The sequence below is a fragment of the Larimichthys crocea genome, chromosome XV, assembly GCF_000972845.2.
Source record: "Larimichthys crocea isolate SSNF chromosome XV, L_crocea_2.0, whole genome shotgun sequence".
NCBI lineage: Eukaryota > Metazoa > Chordata > Actinopteri > Sciaenidae > Larimichthys > Larimichthys crocea.
In genome coordinates, this window is record NC_040025.1 from 16,412,462 (window position 1) to 16,434,216 (window position 21,755).

At 39.6% G+C, this 21,755-nt stretch overlaps 1 protein-coding gene across 3 annotated transcripts in view; it reads right to left on the bottom strand.

Moving 5' to 3' along the window:
* Positions 1-15,272: 15,272 nt before the first annotated feature.
* The window catches only part of znf385a (zinc finger protein 385A), a 59,027-nt gene continuing 52,544 nt past the window's right edge, over positions 15,273-21,755 (bottom strand). For all 3 annotated transcript variants that reach the window (XM_027288785.1, XM_027288786.1, XM_027288787.1), the window contains 3 exons: positions 19,537-19,721; positions 19,092-19,184; positions 15,273-18,744 (listed from right to left, as the gene is read on the bottom strand). In XM_027288785.1, the coding sequence (XP_027144586.1) occupies positions 18,496-18,744; positions 19,092-19,184; positions 19,537-19,721 (527 nt within the window). In that variant the 3' untranslated portion in view covers positions 15,273-18,495. The remainder of the gene's footprint in view (positions 18,745-19,091; positions 19,185-19,536; positions 19,722-21,755) is intronic.

The following is a 21,755-nucleotide window of genomic DNA, read 5'->3' on the forward strand; positions in this document are numbered from 1 at the left end:
GTCCCCCACGCACACTCACCATCAAAGAAACAGTCTAGGTCTACGTCACGAGGACATAGGACACAAGTCCCTGAACATATTTCTTAAATAATATGCTCCACATGGCTTTGGCTAAGAAAGGAACAGATAAACACGTTTTCATTTTCTAAATGTGCTGTTTGTGATAAAACCTGAACTTCAAAGTCTCATTTCCACACCTCTTGCTACTCACAGGTCTCTGTAGGTGCTTTACCAGTCCACTGATGGTCGTCATGATCACTGTCAACATAGTAATCTTTTTAGGAAGTAATTATATAGATAGCAGCTGCCTCTGCATGTCACTATAGACTATTGTGATATATGTGACTAGATAGGCTACACAGCTGTTTGTTTATAATTGCCTAACACCAATTCATACAGAAAATGTGAAATGAAAACAAACATTGTTCATCTTCCTCTGGGCAGGTTTTGATTAGTTGAAATTACAGTTCAATAATTTCCCGTTTTACCATTTTATACAAATTTAAATAAAATAATCATGTGCACAGTTTAATACATGTTGTGTTTTTATTGCACACAAATCAAAACACACCAATATTTGCTGAGACCACTAATCAAGAATATTATCAGTCCAGCCACTGAACAGACAGTCAGATTAAAATCCAGACATGTTGCTTGGACAGACACATCCTCATACCAGTATTGACACAATGAGTAACACATGATGCAGAGGGTCACTCTTTATGGCTGCTAAATTCTCTCTGACAGGTGGTGAGATGAAATGTCTGTCTTGTAACTTGTATAAGCATCGGCTGTATGACACTTTTTTACACATTTACCTCCAAGCAGCACCACATGATTTAGTTGTACTGGCATTGTAATAAAGATACATTATCATTTTCTATAAAATCAACAGTCCTGAGAAGATATTTGAAAAACTATTTTCCCTGCATCATCAACAGCCGGACACTATTCAAATTCAGTACTCATACCAAACCTATTATTTTTCTTGCAATTACACAAGCAATTAAACTTGTGTTGATGTCTGTGCACACATTCAGAATGCAAACAAGCATGAATATTTCAGCAAAGTAAAGTTTGAGATCATAGGTGTGATAAACTGCATGGGGACCTATGGCAGATATCAGTGGCTGTGGCCTCTTGGGACTGAGGCCTGATATAGGACGGTAAGATACCAACAACAAAGCACCAGGCAAATAGTGCATTTCACAAAAGGTTAACACTGCTATGTTTTAGTAATGACTTCCCATTTCCATATTAGTCCTGTTTCTGTATGTAGTAGCATGGGGGTGAGGTGAGGGTGTTGCAGCAGTGCAGGGGTTCGGGATGGGAGATCTAACAGAAGTGGGGAAGTCATTAATTGAATTTTTACATTATTGATGAGTGTTTTTTTTATCCCCCTTGGTAATCAAAGCCACCCTGTTTTTTGACTAACAGAGGGCACAGGGAAAGAGTGCCAGGGGCTGTTTATCCACAACATACCACGGCAAGGGAAGTTTCTCATCCAGTTGAAAAGCAAACTGTAATTGGATTAGATGTGCTGCAGGGCTAGATGGACGCCCTGCTATACATCACAGGTAGTTACATGCCCTGTGCTCTGCTGAACAATATGACATGTACCCTTTGTATTGCATTTGGATGTCATTCATTTCCGGCACCTGACGCACAAAGAAGACTGCTGCACTCTCACAAGCTTCCCTCAGAGTCGTGGACAGCCATGATGACGATTGGAAAATGTCTCGCTCTGACAGGTCAGCGGGACATTCATGGTTGGCTCACTATCAGCAGGTAGCCTATGGTGGCTAAAGATAGTTTAGTGGAAGACACAAGTAAAATACACGTCTCAGCTTCAGGCTTAATGTCATGCATTCATTCAATATGAATCCATATGAAAGAGTGTGTTTTCTATGCATGAAAGAGTTGATGATGACTAATACTTCAAAGTGTGACCATCAGCCTTCCTTTGCAATGGTTAAATATCGCAAAAAGTTAATTAACTTTGTCTTTATCATTCTCCTATTCAGATGTTTTTCAACTTTAATGAACATGTTTTGTATAGACCTGATTATCTGTAAGCACAAAATCTCTCCTGGTTTCACCCTACTTCAACAGTTTAATTCAATAACTTTCCCATTGGTCCTGCTTTTCCTGTATTCACTTATTGAAATAACAGAATGAATAGATTGAGATAACCTTGCTTTGGAACACATAAATAAAGTGAAAGAGAATCATTTTAAATGACCGAGACAGAAGAATACATATTTTTCTGTTTTCTGTGTATCTTTGCGGACAAATCATATAACTGTGGAAGGTCTCAGAAAAATGACTGCGTAAGCCTGAAAACACAGTATGGCAGTTCAGTTTATTTGAAGGTCCATGTAAGGACATAAAAATGCAGATTCATTTCTCTGTGTAGTCCCAGTGCATCCTGTGGAGGGAAGCAGCAGATAGAGCCTGGAGTACAGTCACACTGTTATTCTTCTCCTGTCTCTCTAATGGAGCTGCCAATCATCCATGTGTGCAGGCTTTCATAGCCCTAGAGGGAGAAGATAAAGAAAGTTCCTCACTGGAGTTTAGAGGGGACAGTGATGCCACAGCCTTTATATAGGAGAGACCTTATAATGAGCAACCACAAAGAGAGCATGTGAAACTGGGAAAAGAGGGTGAGACTGAAAATACGTGTGAGAAATTATAGGGTGTAGGTTAAGCTATATTTGTATATAAACTGGAATCTCTGGCTAATGAGTCCAAAGGGGATTCTGCATGTGTGAACACGATATTAGTAAATCAGTCCTTCACACATAGAGTGGTCATCCCTGCTGTTCGCTCTTGCTTTTGGCGACATGGAGACTAAAATAAGCAGATCTAGATGATTCCAGGCCTCTCCACGGTGGATTGTAAGACACACCTGTCAATAATTGAGTTAATGGGCTTTAATGTAATGGGGTAAATTTAACTTGGAGTTCAGTTTATACTTCTCCTTGGGGCATGCAAAATGACTTTGATGGTTCCAGTTTTTTTATTCCACCCACTCTTCCCTGATTTTTGATTTTTTTTTCCTGAAGTGTCACTTCTATCTAAATGTTAATTTGAAGGCTGTTTCTTTAAGACGGGCATAGATGCTGATGGATGCTTTGCAGTAGACCACGTTGGGTATGTGAATGTGTGTGTAGAATCACCAAACCAAAACATTCTGTTCTCCAAAGAGCTCCTAGAGGTGTTTTTCTGCTCTGTTCTCTCTTCTCTGTCAAGAGGTTGTTGTCCTCTTTAATCTTCTCTCAGTGGTTGGCACTGAGGCATTTGGGAGAAAATGAGACTCATTGATGCTGTTTAGACTCTAAATATTGGCATCCTGTTCATCAAAGAGGCAATCAGTGTCTCCTGCCTACATCCATTTATTTGTTCCATTTTGACTGTAGTTGATCAAATGGGTGCAATCAAAAGAGTTGTGTTTTCAACCCTAGAAATGTGTTTTCTGTCCTGCAGAAGTGCAGTATTATATATCACATAAACCTGGGGCTTTGTAACAATGCCAAAGGGTTCTGCTTTTTAATTTAACAATTTATTATTAAATATGTTCATATCTGTGATATGAAGATTATTTGCAGAGGAGTGTTGAATGCTGACATTTGTCTGCTATATTGAGTTGCTATGGGCCCTTCATGCTGAATTTATTTATCTCTGCTATTTGGCCATAACTCTGCTGCCACAACTTTGTTTTTGCATTCAGTTTTAATACTGCCAGTTGGTATTTAACCCCCTGTATTCCTGCTGAAACTCACTAGATTTGTAATATCTGCAGTCATGTACATATTGTTTATGTTTTGTTGTTGTTGTTGTTTTTATTGTTCAAAATGCAGGTGTAGTAATTTAAATTAATAAAAGATTGTTACATTTTTGTCATGTCTGTCAACTTAAAGGTAAGAGAGTTGATCAATGGCTGAAAGAAAAGCCCTGAGGTTGCAGATTGCAACCAAATGAACACCCCTCTCACCATCCTTCCCTTCCAACCATGAAGGAGAATCTATGGTGACCACAAAAACTTGAAAAACATGAAAGGCCTTATCTAGAGCCAGTGTTCAGTTTTCAGTGTTCAGTGTAGGATGCCCTGCTCCCTCTGTAGATATAAAAGCTCATTCTAAGGTGACGAAAACCAAGCAGCAAGCACTGGGAAATCAAGTCAATGAACAAGCACAAAAAAATGCAGTTTCTTGAATGGCCAGTTGAGGCTGGCTACAGAACAAGTCAACCTCCATAATACCCCATGTTAAACTTCACTATTAAACAACTTCACAGCAAAAATAAACATGTTTACAGCCAGGTACAAAAAAAGGTTTTGGTCTCTATAGCTAATTTTCCCATTCATGACAACTGCATTGTATCTAAATTTCTATATAACTCTGATTGACAGGTGGGTTTCCTTACAGGTAACTTTAAGCAACCAGGCTGCATTCAGCCCACCTGAGCGCCACCCACATGTTGGATTAGCCAGGCAGAGACAGGACTGCCAAAATGGCGTTGGCCAAAGCTACCACAATGCCTCTTCAGAAACCTATAGGTGACATCACTGTTTAAGCTGAAAACACAAAACTAAGGACTTGAGGTGGGATGGCTGGGATATCACGTTCACGCACATTTTAGGACTTGAGCTGCATTTTGACGCAGATCGCGCATTACATCACACCTTGACTATCTATCTGCTGTCTGCTTTTTTTTCAGTTTGAAACTACTAAATCTAATGAGCTGGGAAACTGATTTATTGGTGCATTTGTCCCGGGCATGTTGAATAACAACTTCTTCTTCAACAACAACCGGCGCGTTGAGCTCAAATGGTGAGTTTAATATTTTATATTTTATATAATAATAGGGCCGATTTGGAAACTGTGCTGACGTTATAGCGTTTTGTGTGGCCTCTCTCTCATCAAGTAGTATAATGTGCTGCTCATGTGTTTTGATTGTTAATCTGCCAATCTGGGTTAACTACTTTCTATGTGTCTGAAGGGAGGCCCGCAGTCCAATGGATCTCCCTACATCTTACATACTGAACTTTAGGTTTCCTTCTTGAACTCTAAAACAGTAAGCTAACAACCCATGCTTCATATTCATTTCTGCTACTTAGTTGTGTTTCATTGCTGTAGGGCTGCTCAGTACATGTACGAACAGATCTGTACATAATTATAGCCCCTTAGCTACCAACCTCAGGAACAACGCTTGTATATAGCAGGCCTGTTGTGCTGAGCAGCTCGAACCAGTAACGAGCCTAACTCACTACAGAAGTGAAGGTATTTAGAATCCACATAGGACATCACTGTGTAATGAATGTGTTTGCTTATTGATGTATGTCCTGAAGTGCATTTGAAAAGTGATGATGTTTCACTTGGAGGAAACAAAGTGAACGATTTATATTAGTCAATGACTACAGGTCTTTGAGCTGAACTGAACAAAACAATTTGAATCAAAAGTGATTTGTAATTTGTTGGTCTGTTGATCCAAAGCTGCAGGCGTCTGTGTGTTCATATACCTACAGTGTTAAGTTAAGCCTGTCTGTCAGAGACTTGCAGTTAAAGTCAATGAAAAGGAGACACACTTTGAGTTTCTTAAGAAGTTATAATCATCTCGAGAGCAGGAGGCCAGGCTCTTAGTTGAATCCACATTGGAAGTGTCTGGTTCCGGAGTCCTGGGCGGATGATGGATTGTTACTGTGGTGTGAATGAGTGTTGGCAATATTGCAAGTGAACTTCTATCATACCTGGATATTACACTGACTGGCTGTGCCCAGACATGACCTCTCCCTGCTGCTTATTTCATTATTCTGTCCTGCCTGCTCATAAAACTGTGCCAAGGGAAATTATGGAATCATGAGATTAATGTATGTAACATAGTGACTGAGACAGAAATTGGAAATCATAAAATGCTTCATGGTTGTGTTATTCAGTCCTTCTGATTGAATTTGGTTTAGGGTTAAGGTTATACATTTGATATTTGTGATTTGTCACTTCCTGCTGCCTGTCTATGTGTGTGTTCTTCTATTTCTGTTCCTATATGTGTATCCATTGTGAGCACACAGTAATGACCACATGAAAATTTAAAGAGAGTGCACGGACACACACACACTTAGACATAGCCCAACATCAAACTGCACATATTTTTTCAACTGTCATGTGACAGATGCCCAAGAGACAACGTGGAAAATTTCCCAGGACAGTACTGGAAATAGAATAGGCCACATTGATCTGAGCTTTGTTATATATATATATATATCAATAGAGAGTTGAATTAGTATTTTATTCTTTCTTTACCGATATGGTCAGTACGTTTAATGTTAGCAATATAAAGAGCTTTAAGAGGTTTGAGTGTATGAACCACCACTGGTTATTGCTCGTGGTTGCAAAATTTCAAAACATAATACATGTATATATATTTATATATTGCAGAAATAATAAGACTGGACCAAGGGTGAGTCCTGCATGAAGGTAATTTCAGAGATAATAAAAAACGTAGCTGTGAATGGCCGCTGGCATTTTTGTGCTCCACTTTGTCTCTTTTCACAGGAGACCAAGTCAATGAAACACATTATTCATGGAGCACTCACCTAATTTGCTGGTTGCATTACCTTCAAGAAACAACTTTTATTACTTTCATGGTATGAGGAGCCGGCTATTGATCAATTCTGACACATCAAAACAGTTTCTCTTGAAGGCAAAGCTACAACACCTATTGACAGCACCAGCTCATGCTGTCAAGAAAACACAGAGGTTTCTTCACTGGAGTGTAGCCAGAGGCTTCAGGTTTTGTGGGGTTTGATTTTGAAATTGCAAAACAACTTAAAAACGAATAAATATCTTTATATTTACGGTGGATCAAACGACTATTTGTTATGTCAAAGTGGTCACTTGTAGAGACAAATCCAAAAAAAAGTGTTGCTGATGATCTAGAAGTTGAAGACTAGCTGGTGAGCACAGTGAAGCTTTTAGCAGACTTATGTTTATACAAATAAATGCTAATGTTTGCTGAATTAAACATGTTTGCAAGCAACGTTACGGATTGATAATGTGTCTACCGGTTAGGGTTATTGGATGATTAAATCAGCTATTGGTGATTTTTTTTACATGGGATCACTCATCACAACACATGTGTGAGTGGTGATTTTCAGCTTTGCATTCATATTTGAACAGCAATAAGTCACATAGTTGTGTTGTGTTTTTCGTAGGTCTTTTTAATAGGTCTGAATGTGCCACAGCCATACTGCCAACTGTTGTGTGTGTTTTGTATCTAATTGATCATTCACATGTGCTTGTCTGGGTAATTGTGCGTGCTCACATTACATTTTTTTCTGCTCAGTGATTGTGTGTGAGGAGCTTTTACTGTGCTATCTCCCATGGAGCCACAGACGGACAAATAAGAGCCACACCAACCCCACTCCCTTACATACACACACACACACACACACACACACACACACACACACACACACACTCAATAGAAACACACTTACACATACGGATGACTGATGGCCCTGGGCCCTCCTCTGTAAATGACAAGTGCCATCCATAACAGGCAGGCAGGGGCTGGTAAAGTTATTACGTTCATAACACGCGGTGTCCTGGTAAACACAGCTGGCACCAAGTCTGTCACGCTAGACATGAGGGCAAATTGCTCAGTCCATGCAAAATTATGGATTGTGTTTTAGGTTTGTCTTCACAGAGGGTTGTCATCGACCTGACAGATGGATGGACTACACCTTTATTCCACCTCACTTACTGTAGAAGCTGTGACTGTCGTTGCCAGAGGATGTCAGCGATGGCCAAGTATGATAAAAACTGATAAGATACCAGCAGGAGGACACTTAAGGTCTATTGTGAGCACAGAGAGCACATTATAAACCCGTTGTACATCACTATCTGATAATACCATGCATTATAATTCATTAGAAATCTGGCACGACTGTATAATGAGATTTTTATCTGACGGTGCCATGTCCTAATTATAACGAATGTGCTGTGATTTGCTTATGATAATTCAGCATCTAGAAATACAGAGGAAAAAGGGGACTAGACTGTCTGGTTGAAACTGTTGAATCCATTTGTGTGGGTAGCAAAATATATAGTTTGGATCATCACAAAAGGAAAAGCAGAAATATAAATAATATTATTAGCTACATCGGAGCTTTTTCTGTGATCAAAAGTCAAAATGTCTGCGGTGAAAAAGGCCCTTTGTCTATAATATTTAAATCCTCTACGCAGCCAGGCAAATCTTTGCTTAAGTAGACCTCTTCTCAGGTTGTGTCTTTGTTTAATACTACATTGAATTATATGCTCTCTAAATAATGGCCATACTATATTGCTGTTAGTATACACAGTGCATTGGCAGCACAGCAGACATTTTGACATGTCATAACAGGAAAAACTAACAGGTGTATTAATGATAGTTGCATTACACTTAATGGAGGTCCTACTTCTGTGTGTGCTGGTTTACTGGTACTGTTACCAGGACTTAATGGAACTAAGCCTTTTTAATGTTGTTAAATCAACGTGTGTCTTTTCTATTTTTAACATGTCAAAGCTGAGCAACCAGTCCATTAAATGTAGCATCAGCCAACAGACAGCAGTCAAACTGTGACTTTATTTCACATTTTACAAGTAAAATCTTTGTCCAAAGATTTTGTACTTTTTTTGTCTTCCAAGAAATAGAAATGCACCATATTTATTAGGTCTGAAAAAATATTGGTCAATAATGAGAAATTTATATTATGTATTATTCCAATCATTAAGTTACAGCTGATAAATTATTGGTTATTCTTCTTCAATGTTTAAATGTGTTCACTTTACTTTTTGGATGTACTTCAAGAACATTTGAAGAGTCAAAACTGTTCTTTGTTTTTGTTGTGCTTGCAAAAGTGATGTCAGTTAGGTTTGTTTAGGTCATAGCTATTTAATATTATCATCATCCATCTTTGCTCACTACATCCTAGCCTTGACCTCAGGTGTGCATAAACTAACTCCCTATTATTAATGTTTTGCAACTGCAAGTAGCTTCTTCATTTCCTTTGTGCGCTGAACTGTGGGACAGCAGTGTACAAATTCAAGAGCACACACAGAAATCGAAGCTTTTAGTATGCATACTGATTATTTTGAGTACTTAATTTGGTCCCTTTTTCAGTGTGAACATTGCATACTCAAAACCTCCTTAAGGGTGTTGTAGTGTAATTGGACACAACTACCTTTGCAGACACATAATGTCATTGCAGAAAAAGCACAGGCGCAGTTAATAACATTAATTGTTAATCTGCATGTTGGCGTACTACTGCATTTAATGGAATATTCATCATTAATAATGAAAGGTTAGTTCCATTAAGTGTCATTTTCCTTTACGAAAAAACAAAATTGCTGTGAAAAAAGGTCAATTCCCAGTGTAGCTTTGCCCAACATTAGCTTGAGCAGAGGTCCGATCAGCCAGAATAACTTAAAACACCTTTGTGAGTGGGTTAGTTGAACAGAACAGAAAGCGATGAATGATAATTGATGATGATTATTGTATCTTTTGTTAATATGGCATATGTTTCCTGCATGCTACATAATGCTTTAAGGTAGAACACTGATTATGTAGAGTTACTTTCAGCTGAATGTAGGATTGTAACTTTGAGGAAATCATCCTTAAGGCTGAGGTTATTATGACTAAATATTTATCATCATCTTCTCTCACATTCTGTTTCGTCTTCCTACTAACCTTCCTGTCTCTTATCTCAAAGATAAACACTTGTTCATAAATGTCAATTTTGAATTATGATTCAATTATAACATGTAGTTTGATATTTGATGTGAACCGAGTGTGAAACTGAGGTATTGCTTTGGACCTTAGGAAAGGGACACACAGGCATCAGAGGACAAAAAGATAATTAGTGAGTGGCTGTCAAAACAGGATACTGTTGAATGACAACATTATTTGTTTCCTTCCGCCAGTAACTCATCATCTAATTAAAGGTGGCACCCTATCTTTCAAATTACATCCAGTGTCTGACCATCAAGCTTCAGTGATAATGTTTCCTCCGTCACCCACTTGCCGCACCATTGTTTTCGTCACCATCGTTTTTGTCACCATAATTTCCTGAAATGCTCCAGGGTTTACATTGCATGTATCGCAGGAGATTTAAATATAACACTCTAGGATCTAACATCTGTGACTCATTGTGCCTTTTGGGTAACCACAAACAGCAAGGGGCTGTACAGTATGGACACTTGTATAGTTTTGCTACAATAATGGCCACATAGTAGTAGATCAGCTGGACAGCAGCTTGAATGCCAGAGGGGAAGCATGTAGAAAGGATACCTTGTCCTAATGTTTTTGTAAGAATAAATAATAAATGACAAAATGAAAATAATTAACAATATCAAACTGTACAAGTATAATCTGGTCCTCTGTTATGATTTACTATATGGTTTACATAGCATTCGATTTAAACCAGAGACTCAGGATCATCCAGTCTCATGGACGGATGGATGCACCAGACTGTTGTCGTAGTGTCCCACTTTAGTCATAAGCCGCAACATATGATGGGAAACAACCTCCATCCGTGATCTGCACCGAGAGCATAATAACATAGAGCAGACACAATCAAACCAATAAAAGGACACAGATTGACATGTAACACCCTCTTCCTTAAGATGACAGCCATACTGGTGTCATCCTAAGTTCACATGTGAGAGGACATCAGCCATAGTCACGCAATTCTGAGCCTTAAGGGCCCAACACATGTTGGTTACTGTTATACATCCAATGTAGAAACACCAGAGATGATAATGCTACATTGTGAACATAAATCTGTGTTGGACATAGAGTTGCAGACTCAGTGGATCCTAACACAGCTAAACACCGGATCCACTCCACTTTAGTGTGCCGGTGCTCTGTTTAACACATAACCACTATTGGAGAGGTTCAGGCAAAGTGAGTGTAATCAAATGCCTTTGTATTTCACTTTAAGTGTTCGTTAAAATGGCATTACTGTAAATACATGCCTGTTACTCTTCTGTGAAGTGTTTGCATCTGATTTTTCTGGCACCCGTATGTAGTAAGTGACAAACACAAATTTACAGTACATCCTGTTTTCGTCACTCAAGGACATGAATCCAGAAGAACACTGTTTTTCATCCGAAGACCTTTCATTTTATTGAAAGGTCTTCATTCATTGCTCAAAAACAGTTAATTAGATTCTCTCCTGCCATGGCCTGTGCTGCCTCAGTGCAGAAGGGCAATCTTCCTTGACCGCCTACTCCAGCATGAAGAATTGTAGACCATTCTCACACAACTGTGTTTTTTGTCTCGAGCTGCTGCCATGCCAACACAACTGAGCCCCCAGCTCCGGTCAGCTCAGCCCTCAAACTACTGAGACATTAGTAAGATGTCTTGTGAGAGGAACATATTGAGCAAGTGTCACTTTGGAGCCCTTAATGACAAACTTAACACTCTCAAGGTTTATTAAATGAATGTTGTATGACATTGCTCCCATATATCCAGAGATTACCAGAGGCAATGTGGCTATTTTGAATGACCCTGAGTGGGAGTTATTGTGTGGATGGTTGAGAATTGACTTAATTTCCCTGAAGAGGGCGAGATATTAGTCGGACGACTGATCCTGCCATCTCTCACCTTCTTCAGAAGCCTGTCCTGTGTCTTGAGGTTTCTGCAGAGATGTTACAGCCAAGGGAGGACTGATGAATGTTTATCACAGAACATGACTAAAACTGTGATAGGTTCAACAGGTGTGTTTCAGCTGGACGGAATGAGGGAGGCAAAGTCAAGTCTGAGATGTTAATAAGAAGCAGCTGTTTTCTTCTGATGATAAGTGTACACTGTTGTGAAACTGGAAAACATAAGCAGGTGAAACACACCAAGTAGCTGCACAAACACTAATAATGGCAGCTAACATTCGAAAAGAACAACAGAGCGGAACTGAAAAGACCAAGTGCTACAGTTGGTCTCAACACAATTTTTTAAATAGTTAGGCAAATAAGATTACAGACTCGTTTCCGCCACTGTGTCTTCCCTCTTTCCTCCCAGACTGTCTGTGGAGACTGGACTAATTATCTCCTCACCGATGCACCTGAACCTGGCATCTCATGTTTGTGGAGACAGAGCACACGCCTGGATTAGCCCTAGCTGTAACACTGAGAGAGATGCTGGTGATGTCTCGGTCTATCTCACTCTGCATCCGATGTGGTATCATTAACAATTTGCATTGCAATCACATGCTTGAACTTGTTCACTCTGTAGTTGAAATGCAGAGTCTGTACGCGCTTTTACTCAGTGACATCTATTTGCTCAGTAGACATCTCATAAAAATTAATGGCTGTTATGACTTTTTTCCTAATGCATAAAAGCTTTTAATTTTTTTTTTTTTTTAAATTAATGTGGTTTGATGAGTACAGCTCACCTTTTCCATTTGAACATTGGCCATTGTGTTATTATCTGGATTCAGATTATTGTTTAATATCCTGTACATGATTCATTCCTCTTGGAGACAAGATTTTGCATTGTCTGTGTCAATCTCTAAACCCCAACAGTGCAATATTCTGCACAGCGGTTTAGTTAGACGCTCAATACTCAGATATTTTATTAATGAGTCAACAATGTGAAAATGTGGTAAATATGAAAAGCTTTTGATTTCTCATTGTAGGATTTCGACAGTTTGCAAACTGTCTCAAATCTCCAATTTTCTGATGTTGTTCCATTCTTAAAAGAATGTGTTATCTAAATTAAATTAGACATGTGTGCAGAGCATGCAGTTAGAACATTACTGTCATGGGTTGTTTCTTTCATTATTTTCCATGTGGTTACACAAATGCCAAAATGAATTTGTATGGATCCATTTTGCAAACAACTTGTAGGAAACATATAATATTTTGACAAACAGAAAAATACATTTCTTGCCTTCACATCAATACCTAAGATCAGGTTCATGTCCTTCTGTTGCATACAACATGTGTGATGTAACAAATACTCAAGGGAGAAGGAGCCAGTGGGGAAGAAAGAAACCAAAAAAGAGACCAAAGAACATGCCCTCTCCTCTCAGGTGCAGACTTCCATTTAGAGAAAAGTACAGGTACCTCAGCTACCTCTTCAGATTCCATTTGAAGTTCCCTGTCTGGCCGTCTCACTGTGTTATTGGCACATCTCAGTGCATGTAGCTCTCAAGAGCTGCTGGGTCTGCCTCTTACACCTGTCTAGTGCAAAATTAGGTCTAAGCTATTATGCTTTCACTTTCAGGAATCGTGATCTGTAGAAATGAAAAAAGAAAAAAAAAACAGTGTGAGCACTCTTTCTGTCTTGATGTCACCATGATTATTTGTACATTAGGATGATTAACACTACACAAAAGGCAGTGTGATATTTATCAAACTGTAATTGTGTGTGTGTATATTTTTAATGAAATACAACTTAAAATCAAATAAAAGTTCTCATGTCTGAACAATAATCAGCATACATTGTCATGTAATTCTCAAAAAAAAAAAAAAAAAAATCATTCTTTAACAACATTGCCATTTTCCCAAATTTCCAAGCAAGTATGCAAATATGTAGGCAAAGACCTGCCTCTGAACTCTCAACAGAGTTAAACTTTATATACCTGAGACTGCAGCACTATCTGAAAATCTGTGTAGTGACATTTTATTTTTTTTCTTTGAAGGTGCTGCAGATTCCTACGGGTCATTTATTTTTACAACGTCTTTGATGACTGTGAGTGACCATAAAGAAAGTATAATGTAGCAACCTTCTGTCCAATCAGCTCACAGCCTTTTCACCGCTGAAAGGACAGCTCTAAATAATGGTCTGTCTATATTCAGCACAATAGGTGCTTTAGCATACTGTTGATACAAGTACTGAATGTCCTTGATCATCTATCTTCATTATTACACCCAACGCACTGTGGTGTTACACACATTTAATATCTGAATCTTTTTTACTGATTATGAAATGCAAAATGAGCAGCACTTTATAGCTGTACTGCATTGTATCGAGTGGATCTGCTACCCAGGTAGTCATGGCAGTAGGACCATCTAGTGGCTGAGTTGTGTATTGTTACAGGATGCAGGAAAACTCTTTTCAGACACTTGGGGGGAAAAAAGTCTCAGGAAAACGTCATGAGGGCTGTCTATTACGGGAAATCAGTTATGCTCTCCAGACAGAAACAATGGCGCTCTTCATTAGACAGTACAATGCAGCACCAGTCAGATGTCTGATAGCAGCAGAGATGAGAGTGACTCATTAGAAAAGCTGGTGTTTATGCCCTTGCTTCTGTTGGACCCATTACAAAGCCAGTTGCATGATCAAATGCATTAAAATGGTTTTAAATTGTAGTAAAGATCCCAAAGCTTCCATACATACCAAAGTATTACAGTGTATTACAGCTATTTACATTCGGAACAAGCAGACAGTACTTTGAGAGAATGTGGGGAGAAAATTAGTTTTTACCTTTATGTTATACTTTAAGTGATTCCCAACCTTTCCAGGTTGGTGACCCCTTTATATGAACTTGTGTTTGCTTGTGACTCTTTCTCAGGTTGAGCTTTATAAATAACTTTCAGAGGCCTGAGAAGTAAAACTTTCCCATTACTGATCTTACGATCCCTTCAATTTATCTTGTGACCGCTTGAAGATGTCCGGACCCCAAAGTTGAAAACAACTGCTTTCAAGAAAACTCTAATGGAAACAAGCAAAAAGAACTTTGTTGGTGGACATAAAGTGATTTTCTAAATGGAGTGATGTTGCAATGGTAAGTTGTGTGTCTTTTGATCGAATGCAAACAAGCCTTCCCTTTGTTTGACGGCACAGAGACCAGATTGTAGCAGTGATGTCATTCACAAATCTTGGAGATTTTTCACGGCTAGTTAAAATTTAAGTGTCTCCTAATTTATGACAGTATGACAATTTTACTGGCAGGACTATCTTGTGATTTACAGCTGAAAGCCCATCTCTCACAGTATTTTAATCATATCTGATGGAAAAGAATCTACGAGTTGGTTACCAATTCTCTGTCAATGGACTGCAATTATTCTTATCTAATAACATCAAGTCTTTGTTATTTAGCAGTTTGTGTGTTTGTTTGTCTGGCTGCAGTTTCTCTGGAAACACAATGTATTAATGACATACATATGTACTGAGACATCCTGTCTGCACATGTATGAGATATTTCTAGTATTTATTATGACATTTGATGTAACGTGTTAGACAAAAATGCTGATGGATTCAAAAACACTCCGGAGACATTTGATTCATTTAATGATTTATTGACATTGACTTTTTTTCCCCACCATGGTTTCTCTTGATACCAGTAGTATTTACCATAAAGTTTCTTTTTCATTTAAATTACATTTATAATGTTTTACTCACATACACATTTATTGTTTCATTTTCTTATTGCAATAAACAAGAGTAGCCAGAATGAGTCAGGTATTGCTACAATTCGCCATACAAACTCTGTCCCCTCAGACAATGAAATTCAAAAATAACTTTATTGGCAAGACAAAATTACACCATAGCCTCTCCATCTCTCTGCTCTGGGAGAGGCTGAGGGCAGAATAAGGCTAAGGCTAGTAGCCTAAACACAGCTAACATGAAATACCTGCCCAGAAAATAGGAATCTAACATTTATTTTCCCTATGTGAGTAATGAGGATGGATGAATGATGTGGGAATGACCACAGTATGAACATATCTAAGACAATATGAACATATCTGTGGTGCTGCTACTTGGCTGACCTATCAGGGACAATATTACAGTACTTTGATTAGCCTGGGTTTTTGATCACGTCTCTGATAGAATCCAGGACGGCTGATCAACCTTCCCAAGCTAAACATGTGCATGTTTTTGTCTCCATTATTGACTTAAGCCACTTTATAGCTCCAGGTTGTCTCTGTCTCTGATTGGTGGGAAGTGGGGAGAGAGCAGGTCCCAACACACACTAGAATACATATGGTACACACACCAACAGGAAGAAGAGCACGGATCCTGGAATAGTATCTCAACCACAAAATTAACTCTGCAAAAAAGGTTTCGTTCAGCAACAAAAAGAGCACAACGGTGGAAGCTGACACCAAGCCAGCTTCTTCTTTAAGTAATGGCATTGATAATGTTCCTCGGGATTTTCACTTAAACACATTTCTCACACACAGAAAAAAATAAAATAATGCAACTCAGTTAAGTCCAACGAAAAAATAAGCCTGTTGAACAAATCTACCTTTAATCCCTTGATACCTGGCGTTGTACCCTGTTCCCCAAGCAGAGATTACCGTAGTAAAAAGGCCCTTTAATATGAAGGGTCGGTCCCTAAGCCCAGCTACACCTCTGTCGCTTCCTGTCCCCCTCTTAATCCCTTCAAGGGCTTGTACTCCACATGGAAGAACAGAAAAGTCTGTCAGCTGGCGTGCTCCCAGTTTACACATGAGTCCAGACAACATGTCACATCATGTCACAATGATAACAAGTCACTCTGATAAAAATTGCTCATTGCATTGCAATATTCAGACAAAGGTAAGACATTAGAGCTCATTGCTTCTCAATGAAAGGGCACAGTGTACATCTCGTTCAGAAAAGGGTGATAGTTTCAAGCTGTTGAGCAAGATAGGTCTGCTGCTCCTTAGCTAGCTTTTGTGTCTCCCCGCTTAATCAGTTGATCGGCCTGTCAGTCTGTCTAAGTCAACACTTATATAATACCTCTAACCAATAATTCCAACCCTTTACTTTTTTCCTTTTTTGATGCAGTTATTAACATTTCCTACCTACAAAAATATTTTTATTAGGATTTCTATTTTGCTCTTTTTTTTGTATGATATAAATGCAAACCCAACAGTCCAAACCAAACAAAACAAAGTGCTCACCAGTCTTTGTAAAAGAAAACAAATCATGGTGCATTTCATGGCTTTCAGTTATAAGACAGGAAGTATCGATAGATGCCTTGAGCTGGGCACCTCGGCTCTCGCTCCGGGCAACCTCGCTGGGCTTCTGGCTCGGTTGTCACTCCAGCTCAAGATCATTTCTCCGAGAATGTATTTGGCTTTCATCTTCCTTACTATAATTTGTTCACTCTAAGCATTATGGTTGCCAGTGCCCTCTATTAAAGACTCATATGAACCTTTAGAGATGGGGGAGGTGAAGAGGAGGAGGATAGGGCAGGAACGTAAGAGTTCAACTCAGTGATGCCGAAGCCTGACCCTGCAGGTTCTTATTGCAAGGCTGCATGCAGAAATGACATAAATACATCAGTACACAGGGCCACCACTTAAGTCACACCTCCATACCTACACAGTGAATCAGCCTCCAAATGAAGAGCAGGTATGTGACGATGTCCATAAACTTCTTTCTGATGGCTTAATGTGAACCAAAAGGTCACCAGGAATAGATGAACTATGCTCTCTCCAGTACAGTATTTGTCATTTATGTCAGTAAGAGAGCAGATTCTTAATATCAAACACATTTGAAGCTTAAGATGGGGATCTTAATGTATTGAATACAGCAGTACAGTATGTACCAATATGTGAGCACTGCTTGTTTCTCCCATCCTCTTTCCTCTTTAGTGAGGCCATTCTCTGACCTTTATGGAGGTTGGCAGATGTGCCCTGTAGCGATTTTTGTCGGTACAATCTATTTTAAAACAAATTCGTTTCGGCCTGTGTGTGTCTACATGCTGCCGGGGGTCAATCCATTCACTGACCCGTGCTAGCCCTCCTCTCACCTCACCCTCTGAGGAAATGACAGGGAAGTGCAATCCCTCACAGTCACTTTCCTGCTCTCTTAACCCCCCCCGACCATCAGACATGTTCACATGCGGCTATCACCTGCCTGTCAGCCAAAGTCATGTTGTTTCTAGCAAGGACCTATTGTCACAAACTGAAGAGTTGCTGGCCTCCGGTGCGGAAGGGGACATATACAGTACCATGGAGGCCGCCACAGCTACATGTGGCGCATACAGCAAATACCGATGGAAGCAGCTACCCTACTGACATAACATTATTGTCTTGGTTTTTGAGGTGCATAGGATGAGAAGAACACGTTGAGCCACGATGACGGGAGAAAAACCAACCTGGCCCAGAATGATTATGTAACACTACATGTGGTTTAATGTTTCTAGAAAGGTCTGCATGTGTTTCTTCTGTAGCTATCAAGGCGGCCATGACAGGGCCACAGTGCAAGGGAGAGGGACCAGGGGAGGTGAGAGATGTACAAGGGAGTTCAATGCATAATGAAAATCTCTCCTCTGGTCATTCCATCCGCGGTTCACTCAGAAGTCTTTGAAATGAAGGGAGAGTTTCAGGTAAAGGGAAGAAAGAGAGACATACTTCTACTCCTTTCCGCTGCTCCTTTCCCTTGATTTTCTCTCAGTTTGATATTTAAATGGTTGGATTTTTTTTTCCCCCTATCAATTGCTGTTTGTTGATCGTGTTTGTATCTTCACAGTGTGCTTTTGGAGTGGCTGTTCCTGACTGGCCGAAGTCAGTGGGTGATGTGTCAGTACGGAGAGAAGAGGATTGGCCCGTGGGTAGTGCGGATGGGCCCGGGGGCGGGTCTCAGGATGGCATGACTGAGAGGTGGGCCTTGCAATAGGTGATGGTGCGGGTGAGGCGCAGGAGCTGCTGCGCGGAGAGCCAGCGGGTTCGAGGATGCCGCAGCGGCCATTGCTGCAGCAACAGCCAAGGGGCTGGGCAAGAGCCCTGCACCCAAAGCTTTGGTGAGATCCTTGGAGAAGGTCAAAGAAGACTATAAACAGAAAGAGGGGTGCAGAAAGATCCACAAGACAAGTGAAAGAGAGCAGAAAGGGAGAGGCAGAGGGGATAAAATGATTAGTTCCAGAAGGGCAGCATTGAGAGGAAACAGACCTTAATGTTTCAGTTGAATTAAATAAATATATTCAGGAGGACACAAAAGAGACACAAACGGAACAACTTGCTGGCTTCTATAGGGATCAGATCAACTGCTCTAACCACCACAAAGCCTTGCAGACCTCATGTTCTCAATTATCACTGTCTATCTGATCTGTGGCTCTCAGGTGTGCTGACTGTGTCACAGGAGGAGTCAGAATTCAACAGTGAAACTTGAAAGGTTACCGTCAGATCAGCTCCCCTGTGCTTCTTGTGTCGGCTAAGGAGGGGATTAGGCTTGCCCGCCATGCCGTCTCGGTGCCTTCGACTTGATATGTGCTGAAAGGAAAGAACACAAGATCTCAATTTCCACTATTCCTACTTTCCCTAAGTGGTAATAGTTTCCATATTAAAACGAATCCAGCCATGTGAAGAAGCAGAGTTCATTTACAGTTTTTGGATTATATCTTGAAACCATTTTTGAGTTTTCTTTATAATGTGCTGTAATGAATGAGTGAATCTGCTCTGTAACTACAGTTACAAAAATGCTCACAAAATACTTGCTAACATGAAAAGACGTATTTTCAAAGAGAGAGAAATGTGAGGCATTTTTACAGATCAAAACCAATTCATTCATGATTCATAATATTTTGGATAAAAGTACATATACTGCATGAGTTCCTCCTCCTACCTGTTTGAGTTGCAGTTCAGAGTTGACCCGCACGTTGCAGATCTCACAGTGGAAGGTTCGTTCCTGAGTGTTGGGGTCCACTGGCCCCCCTCCCTGCTCTCCACTGGGCTTCGGGCCCAGACGAGGATACGCCTTGATGGGGCCCAGCCCGCTCCGTGCCTCCAGGATAGTTTTGTGTTTGGTACCTGCATGTAGACAGAAGTAATGCTATTACCCAAGATAAAATTACATATTTAGAAGCTAATAGAAATGAATGAAAAAATGCAGAAGAGATGAATCTCTATTTATAACGTATGAGTCACGCTGCTTCAATCCGTCTCAAGTAAAATGAGTCTGGATGACAATTCTGTGCAACTGAAAGCAACAATGGAGAAACACTGACAGTGACAAATAACAGAGTATTGAAGAAAAGAAGATGTACTACTGGCATGGTTCTCCAATGAATGACCTTATATGTGTAACATACAGAGAAATAAAAGCAGTAAAAATAATAATAATAATGTAGTGCTAAGTATCTACCACTAGGGGGCTGCAGTCAGACAGCTGTGCAGCTCATGATCTGAAAGATCCTCTGGAAAGCCCTCTCTAATGTTCATATTATCATAACTAGTTGATCTTTTTTTTATTATTATTCAGGGGAATGGGTAAGATAAGGTCATACAGTTTGCACTGTAGTGAATTATATCACCACAAAAATTTTATTACCACATGTGCCGATGATAGTGCTGGACCACTGAGCCCTCACTATCGAGATCAATAATTTTGACTGTAAATGTCAAAGTCTTAAAATTTATGGCAGTTATTATAAGAAGCAGGTTTGTCTGGTCTGAGGATGGATTTCCATTTTGACTGCTTTGCTGATGATGACTCCTGTACTTTTTACTGTTTCACTACATATTTATGTAAATAGTACAGTTTCAAGACTGCAGTTCATTGTTTTGTCAAATGAAGACATCTAAACTCTCATTCTGTTTCTGGTTAATCAGTGTTTCCGTCAATAATAATAACTGCTGAGAAATCAAAACATGGGACTTGTTTCGCTCCCTAAATAAATAAAACGGCTCAATAGATGTGTTTCTTGGCAGTACCAAGTAATAAATAGTTACATGTGAACTCGGACCTCTAAATGGGCTGATCCCCCAGAGTCCATCCAACGCCTTGCTTTTAACCATGATTCCAGCCAGAATAAAACCCTAGAAATATTCTGCAATTCAAAAATAATATTCTGTCACATGTTGTCAATAAAAGTGTCCACCCACTAAAAATAGTTTTCAAGAGATTCTAAACTGTGGCGATGAATGTTTCACACATTGTAGGACAGTCTACTGTCCTGTTTCCATTGCTCTAATTACTATTAAGCACATTCTTGCCCAGGCTGACTTGCCCACTTTCAAATCTCTGACAAAAACACACCTTTTTAACCTTTTGCGGATTTGACGTTCTTTTTATGTAGTGTCTTTGAGTATCTAAAAAAGCGCTTTAAAATATTATTATTATTATTATTATTATTATTATTATTGTTGTTGTTGTTGTTGTTGTTGTTGTTATTATTCATGTGTACTTGATACACACACACATACACACACACACACATCCACCCCCTTGCTGCTATGCCTCTCTGTTCTCTAAGTAAAGCATACTACTGTCATTGGTTCTGACTTTGAATTTGAGTTACTCTCTTAAATCCCTTTGAACATAGTTAAGGTTACAGAAGAGAGAGAAATTGTTGGGATGGGGTGGCTGGTGGGGAACGCGGGGGCTGTGAGCTCCACCAGGGAGGAAAGGGGCTGGAATCACGGATTTTGCTCATGGCCAGAAATGTGCTCTTGGGGTGTCTGTTTTTGCTTTGTTCTATTTTGGTCTGACAATGGATGGCCCAGTGGATTGTTTTTTTGTCTTTGTAAGGTTGACTCATACTCAACACACAAGCAGACAAGGCACATTTGAAAACACAAAAATAGGCACTGGGTTGACAGGAATGTTGTTGTTGCATAAATGCTGCAATAACATTACATATGTAACATATTTTCTCTTTTTTCCCCTCCTTTTTACTGTTCATTGTGTGCCACGCACGCGGCTCATGTCTCAATGTCTGCATAACACATGCTTTTATTTTTGCTCCCCTCTAACATGCACAGTTTTGATTTTGAGAGTGATTGCTTCCAGATCATTTCCCCTCCTAGAGTTTCAACTGTTTCAACTATTAGTCATCAAGGGGT